Genomic DNA, 7,967 nt, shown 5'->3' with positions numbered 1-7,967 from the left:
CCTCATGAGTCTTTAGGTCGGCTTGGAAAGGCCTGCATGGGTTAATACGGGAACACCGTTTTTCCTTGATCTAGCATCTCAATTTTACTGTCAAAGTGTGTAAAGATGCCCGAGTGGCCATGGAGTTAAATGAACAGTTCAGGAGTCCAGAGAGGTTTCAGAAGAAGCTTCTTTTATTTCTAAAAGTCGACCATTGCACCAACGTTGACACCAGTGTCTAGTTGCTTTCACTAACCATTTCCACACAAACAAAATGTGGCCCTTATATACACCTGGTCCATCTAATTGGACCAGCCCTACCATCTACAGGTAAATATATTTCTAACCATATCTGTATAATAAATATTTACCTGATTTTACCCACACCACAAGTATCTATAATAATTCACATCTAATTATAATGCCTATAAATAAAGTAAATTAGAAACACCATCATTTATCTAACTAAACACAGCAACACATATTTTCACTTCCCCCTACCCGCTTCCTGTAGTTGGTATTTCCCCGGAACTATAAATGGTAGTATTTTGCCCAAACACCCTGGGAAGAGGAAACAGGCAGAGGTAAGTTGGTGCATTATATTTAGGACCATCGCTGTGTCCTAGCTGTGCACATGGCTCCCAGCATCCGCCATCCAACAATAAATACATTCAATAACTTGTGTTCTCCTTGACTCCATCTCACACACTATCCGTGGTCTAAGTAACGGCGGTGCGTCGTTACAAAGTGCAACAGATCGATGCATTTAACTTGTATTATATTTACAGCAGATGATAGAACGTTCATTACAACTTTAAAAAATGTTTATTTGGACTTGTAAACGATGACTTGTAAGCATCTCATGGCTCTCGTTCTTTTTATTGGGCTCAGTGGGTGTGTGCTCATGAACCATTTGTTCTTCGGTTAGTGGGTGCAAACTGATGGAGAGTCATGCTGACCTTGCACATAACTTCAAATGTGCCATTAAAAGCAGGATTTGGGATTCATTTCCAATTTCTAATTGGGCCCATGAAGATAGTCGAATGAACAGCTGTGGATACCTAAAGAGAATCCCTGTGTGTAGGGTCAAGAATGTTGTGCTACATCCCTGGTTTGACCTCAAAACTCTGTGGAAATCACACAGCAGGGCAATAGAGGCTTAAGGCGCAAACACACTGTAATTAGGAGCTTAAAAGGCACAATTGTCCAAATTAAAACTAAAAGGTTCTCACTTTTACAGGTTTTAGCTTGTTAATGTTTTAACTGTGAATAGTAGGCCTACTGGTATTGCACAAAGCAAAACAGAGACTACTCTGGGCCTGTTCAACTCATAATCAACATGAACCAACCCACATATATAATAGTGGGTTATTGTACAATCAAAGTTATGCTGCAGAACTTGTTCTGAGTTTTCTTGTCAACAAGATAACATTGCAGAGTTTCGGGCTCCTGGTATGAGCGCCAGTGAGATAAGTGTCGGCTCTCCAGGATTGTTGTCCGCAGTTGGATCCATCTAGGAAAAGTTGTTGACCATGTTGTCGTGTTATGTGTCATAACTATCACCATCAAAATACTGCTCTATGGCTGCTGTGAGCGCAACAGTTGCAAAGCATCTTGGGAAATGCTGTCTGTCGTTTTATCAAATAGTAGTCGATGGGCAACCATGAGGCATACGGAAGAGGGAGGCTTTCAATTGAGTCAAGTCAGCCAAAGATCAATAGAACAACACCGGATAGAAAGCAATTTTGCCTTCGAAATAAAGTAGTGGCCCACGGTAAACTTAGAAAACAGAATCACCCGGCTTTGAGTAGTGCTGCACTAATGATTATTGTCATTGTCTACCAACCTGCCAGTTGTTCTCTTTGGAAACAATTACAAAAAATGCATTTTGCTTGGAATATCACCAAACAATGAATCAGCAAAATAGAATTGATTCATTTTCGGTCGATCAATTCATTGATTAACCAATGAATAAGCAAGCATTTCAGCGCTGGTGTTGGAGTAATGTATTGTTTTGTATATTCTCAGTAGAATCATTGCAGTGCAAGCAATTGTTTAAGCCTAAAATTGTTGTTAAATTATTTTGCTGCTAACTGTTGACGTTGTACTTAAAATACGGCCCTTTTCTGCAGACAGCTGTAATCGGGTGAGTTTGACGTCACCCTATGATTCATTACTGGGTGGTCCGGCTACCAGTCCGTCCATGCCACGTTTCTATAATTTGGCTCCAAAACTCAGAACGCGCCTCACTGAGACATTTATTTTGAAAGGGCTGACCGGAAACATTGTTGCGTATTCTTCATTTTGTTTTATGCTCGGCGGCTTCCCTGGTGGAGCCTCAGTATTTACAACAATATTGTCTGAAGCCTATCTGGCGCTGCTGTCCATCACAGACAGACAGACAGACAGACAGGGAGTCAACCCGTCGTGGGACAGCGTTCTTATTTTTTTCTCTGGCGCGCGATGGGTGTCGGTTCCAGTTAGGACTTATTTTGTGCATTTTGGAGCTATTTCCTATAATGTTGGCGAGTGATATCCGTCTACCTTGTGCACTGCAGTGGTGCGCAACTTCGCCCGGGAGAAACACCTGTGCGCCTCTCCTCTCCACTGGCCACAGTCATGAATGTTGAGTAGGTATGGATGCAAACCTGTGCACGAAACAACGCACCAAACATCCACGTAGCTCTAGTGAAGGAAACACGAGCTCGGTTACTGCCATCTGCTTGTTTCCCCTGGCTTATTGAGCGTTGCAGCTCACCAGCACGTTGATCATCAGTTTTTATGGCCCTGGTGGCTGCAGCTCTGGTGGCAGAATTACATGGAAACAGTGGAGGAATAAGGCAGGGTGTGTGTATGTGTGTGTTTTGGATGGCTTCGTGGTTGGGTTTGATGGTTCTTAAATCAGGGTGTGTGTGGGGGATGTGGGGGCGTCTTGATGCTGTCAGGCAGGATGTAGGGGAGGATCTATTGGAGCAGGATTACCCGACCATTTTTGGTGAGAAGCATCGCGGAGATCTGATCACAGTTGACGCATTGCACTCCTCGCGTTTTGGCTGATGATCCATTATCATTATATAATCATACTAATATAATCCAGTCTTCCTTCTTTCTTTTTCTTTTTTACTTAAACAGCATGCATACAATTACACCGAATACAGCTCGCCCCCTCCCTCGCCCCGAGAGGAACTGTTAATGCAGCTCATGCTGAGCAACCCATGAATGCCAATTATACATGTGGGTGGGTATCGACACTGTTTGAGATTATATAATGCACTGTTTAGTGCGCGCTCCTTTAAGCGTGGTGCGTTACAAATATAAAAGCTAGAGATTTGTTTTAAATGCAGCAATGTGCCCATGACTCATTGTTTTTATACAGTGCAGTGTGTGTGTGTGTGTGTGTGTGTGTGTGTGTGTGTGTGTGTGTGTGTGTGTGTGTGTGTGTGTGTGTGTCTTTGGGGTGCAGTCATTTTGAAGTCCACAGTGTGTGGGTGAGTTTCAGCAGGTGTGGTGCATACAGGATGGTAATTTGCTCAAACTCTGAGGAGGAAGATACGTTTCGCAGACTCAAAGCACATTGTTATGATGCCTGCGTCAGTTTAACTCATTCTGCATGCCAACACATTGACAGTAAATAGTTTGGATCCTTCATGGCAATCGCAGCATCACCCCTAATGTCAGTTTCAGTATCCTCCTCTCTCCTCACCCCTCTTTCTCTCCTTCTGTCTTGTTTTTTTCAGGGAACAGATAACCCTAAGGTGCGGCGTCTGTCTGCATTTGTCTGAAAGAAAGAGAGAGGGAGCAGCACGAATACCGCACAGCCAGGAAACATGCAAGGAGAGACCTTCCCCCGTTGCAGACTGGTGAAATGTCAGGACTGAAGAGCGAGTGTGTCAGATCAAATCAACAGACTTTTTACCATACAGGGGGGCGAAAAGAGCTGCTTGACACTAGACTCACTATCGCCCTGTGTGTGGTTTAAGGCCATCCCGATCAAGAACAGACGTGTTAACTAATCTTTCATCAGCACCCCCCTTCCCATCTGATTTAGCAATCCAGAGACAAGCCCAGATGGAGTGGTCACTAGAGAATGTGAGGGAGATTGTGGCTGGAGGGATGCAGTCTATCAGGGAGTGTGAGATCTGTGCTTTCGCAATAGCCATGTGTGTGCTGCTGCTGTTCATGTGGTATTGTTACAGGGTGGGCCGGGAGCATGGCTCCAGCCCTCTGCGTGGGAGGTATCTGGCTGGGCCCAGCCGAATTGGAGGGGTGGTGGGGGGCTTCATGAGTTCAGACTGCCGTGGCAAGGGGAAAGGGAAAAATGGATCAATGCTCGAAGAGCAGAACGGCTTCGCCTTCTGCCAGTCGTCAGAGTGCTTCCGATGTACCAGCGCCGGCGAGAGTCTGAACCAGAGGCTCTATCACAGCCTGCAGGATTACGCCAAGCGCTACACCTGGTCAGGTATGGGCAGGGTGCACAAAGGAGTCCGTGATCAAGGCCGATACCTCAACAGCCGACCGACCATCCAGCGGCCAGAGGTCTTCTTCCTCCCAGACCTACCTTCGGCTCCTTTCTTCTCCAGAGAAGTACAGAGACACGACGTGGAGCTGCTGGAGCAGAGCTTCCCCGCCCTTCTTGCCGAGTTTGAGAGCATCTACCACCAACCTCCAGCCCGCAGCGGCTCCTCCCTGCCACCAGGATGGAAAGCCAACAACACTCCTCGGGGGCAGTGGTGGACCTACTACCTGGTCAACCAAGGCACCCCTCTGGTTCTTAATGTCAGGAGGTGTCCGCGGGCCTGGAGGGTGCTGGGCCAGCTGCGCACCTTCATCGCCAACAACGTGTTTGGAAACGCCTGTTTCTCCGTGCTGACGCCTGGAGCTCTGATCACTGAGCATTACGGTCCAACAAATGTCAGGCTGCGCTGCCACCTGGGTAAGAGAGTGAACTGTTTAGTGAGCGGAAGCCGAGTCGACCATGTGATGTCTGAGCCTTATTGTGCATTCAGTTACCACAACAGCAAATTATATATTTGTTTAAATAGCATATTTAAGTCGAGAGGAGGAGCAACCTAGAGAATCAGCTGCTTTTTAGACCGAAAATCTGGCTGAAATTTCGTGGCTTGTGTGATTATTTTTATTGTTTTGGCTGCACCTGAGCTTTGATTCTATTTCCAACTCCACCCTCTGAGATGGCTATAAATAGTGGCATTTATTGTGATAGACAGAGTCTTTCGTAAGATGCTTTAAAACAGCATACTGTAATCATACGGGACTCTCTAAGATGAGGTCATTTTTGTCTGGGATATGTCACTTGGGCGATAGTTTATCAACACTGCTTTGCTGTCCCATAATGACAGATGAATGGACTTTTTGTTTTTTCTCTGGCAGGTCTTAGAGTGCCCCCTTCCTGTGAGCTTGTAGTTGGTGGAGAGCCACAGTGCTGGTCTGAGGGCAGCTGTCTGCTTTTTGATGACTCCTTCCTCCACAGGGCCTTCCACGAGGGTAAGAAGGGATTACAACTGAATCTTTTATTGCACTTCATACCCTTTTTTATTCATTAATTTAAGGAGAATTGACCTAAAAATTGTATAATCCAATATCAAGTCAATTGAGAGCCGTTTTAATCCTCTGATGGGGTTTTACCTCAAGATGCAGAAATGGGGTCATGGTTTTTCTGTTGCTTTGTGTCTGTGTGTGTGTGTGTGCGTGTGTGTGCAGGCGGTGCAGAGGACGGCCCTAGGGTGGTCTTCATGGTGGACCTCTGGCACCCCAACGTGGCCGCTGCTGAGAGACAAGCCTTGGACTACATTTTTACTCCAGGCCGCTTAGAGGACAAGGAAGGGAAATAGGTGTTTGAGTGAGAAACCGTGTCTGACCAAGAGACATATGCCGTTGAGGGAAGTGTCCGTAGGATTGGGGAGCAACTCTTTTTCTGCCTCCAGACCAGCTCCCACTCACTGTGTACATATTCTCTGCCTCATACAGTTTCTTTCATAACTCTTCTTAGCAGATGACCAGACATTGGGCCTCTTTTATCAAAAGTTCAATCTTAAAATGCAGCCATTTTATTAATGTATGTTAACATGATGGCAGGGACATTTTAGCTTATCGGTCATTCTTTTATTTTGAATATATGAATCTTCAATGTATTTGCATATGCAGAATGATGTGACCGAACAGTAAAAGAATTGCCCAACAAGCAGGTCCCATCAAATATATATTTCTTTCACATTTTCCAACTTTGGGCCAATTTTGGAGCAAAATAATTTCTATAGAAGTTTCTTTTTACCGCTAATTTTTTTTGGTTGCTGCTTGAAACAGTTCAACAGTCGAAGGCAAAGTACTGAACAGATATGATGAATGGATCTTTGCGAGCCAAAAATAATGTGTCACTCTTGCTGATCTAGGTCCATAGGCCAACCTATTCTATTCGCTATATAGCCTCCATGAACTGGAGTCATTGAGTAAGTGTTTGTTGTCCACTTAATCAACATTTAGTGTTGAGAAAGTATTGGTGGTATCACTTTACACTTAACATCCAATGCCAATTATTTTAAACTTACTGTAACACCTGCATACATTTCCCCCAAGGGCTAAAAAAAAGAAAGAAAGATCATTCCACTTTTTATATTACTCTACATATTCAGTCACACTTAAGGTGTTTTGAGTCAAACCAAAACATGATGTCATTTTGTTCAAAAGGTTTTCAAACACATTGAACGAGATAACAATGCATAGCTGCATAGTGGCTTTACAAATACTGATTAATGGTAAAAACATAAAATTAAAAGATATGTAAACTAAATCAACTTCATAAAGTGCTTTGTTGGTGTGATAATAATAACTGAAGGAAGTATTCATTCATCAATTTAAGGCATTTCGCATGTCACCTGTCATATCTGTGTGTTTTGATAGATATGTGATAACGGAGGTCCAATGTTGCTCATGACATGAATGTTTACAGACGCAGCTAATGTCTCTGCCGGTGTGGTAGTTAATGTGCTCCCCCTTGAAAAATCAATCCTGCTTTGAAAGACATGGTTAGAAAAGCACATTTTAGGTCAATTTGTGTGAGTCGGCCTGTGCTGTAACTGGAGGTGAAGCGTTTTTGGTAAATTTACTAAACCCTTGTGATTTGGTTGTATTTGATATCAGGTTTGTATTTCTGTAAATAGGGTTGCGGTAAAAAAAAACAAAAAAAACCGAAAGGTCTGAGATGATTTACGATGATTGTCTTCAATTATATAACTATTGTGTTGTCATGATTTACAGCTAAAGCAATCACATTTCATTCTCCGTTCCATGAAATCATTTTTTGATATTTTCAATTTGTAAGATTCTGTAAATTGCTTGAAAATGAAGTACTATCTCTGTTGTTATGTGATATATTTATTTTGAATCAATCTGTAATTTTGCAGCGCCATTTGGTATCCATTAATAAATCCACAATCCTTAATTCTTCGACAGCACTTCATGGATATATGTGCACAAAAGGTAGTGAAAATGTAACTTCAGCAGCTTTACAGGTCCATCACAACTAAAGATACCCATCTATTCAATTATACTGTTTACAAAATGATTTAGCTGTTTACATCGGCCAACACAGGCACTCACATTGAGCTGTCCATAATTAGGTTTAATATCAAAAGTGCTGTTAATCCACTTACGAGTGAAAACTGTCATTCCCAAAGCACTGCTTCACATATATACAGTATATGACGGGGCAACCATTTTGTTTACATTAGGATTAAGGATTTGTCCTTTAATGCATTCTTGTGTGGATTTTGAACAGTATTTCTGTACATTTAATAAATGGTTGAGTATCTTATTTAACCAGCTGTTGTCAGAGGTTTCACTTTTACAAGTCTTCACACTGTAAAGCATGTTGTTCATTCCCTTCTGCTGAATCATCCAGTGCTGTTACAATAAATCTCAAATACTGTTTAACACATGCCGCAGGAGCTGAGTAGTTCATTGGCAGAGAAGAA

At 43.1% G+C, this 7,967-nt stretch overlaps 1 protein-coding gene across 1 annotated transcript; it reads left to right on the top strand.

Annotated features, from left to right (window-relative positions):
- Positions 1-4,047: 4,047 nt before the first annotated feature.
- asphd2 (aspartate beta-hydroxylase domain containing 2) lies at positions 4,048-7,721 on the top strand (the record flags this gene model as incomplete). The annotated part of the gene is made up of 3 exons (XM_079269661.1): positions 4,048-4,912; positions 5,368-5,481; positions 5,698-7,721. The coding sequence occupies 3 exons, from the start codon at positions 4,048-4,050 to the stop codon at positions 5,826-5,828; spliced, it is 1,110 nt and encodes a 369-aa protein (XP_079125787.1). The 3' UTR covers positions 5,829-7,721.
- Between the last annotated feature and the right edge of the window lie 246 nt (positions 7,722-7,967).

This window comes from Melanostigma gelatinosum (assembly GCF_949748355.1).
Source record: "Melanostigma gelatinosum genome assembly, chromosome: 6".
NCBI classification, from domain to species: Eukaryota; Metazoa; Chordata; class Actinopteri; order Perciformes; family Zoarcidae; genus Melanostigma; species Melanostigma gelatinosum.
This window is presented reverse-complemented; position numbering and strand designations above follow the sequence as displayed.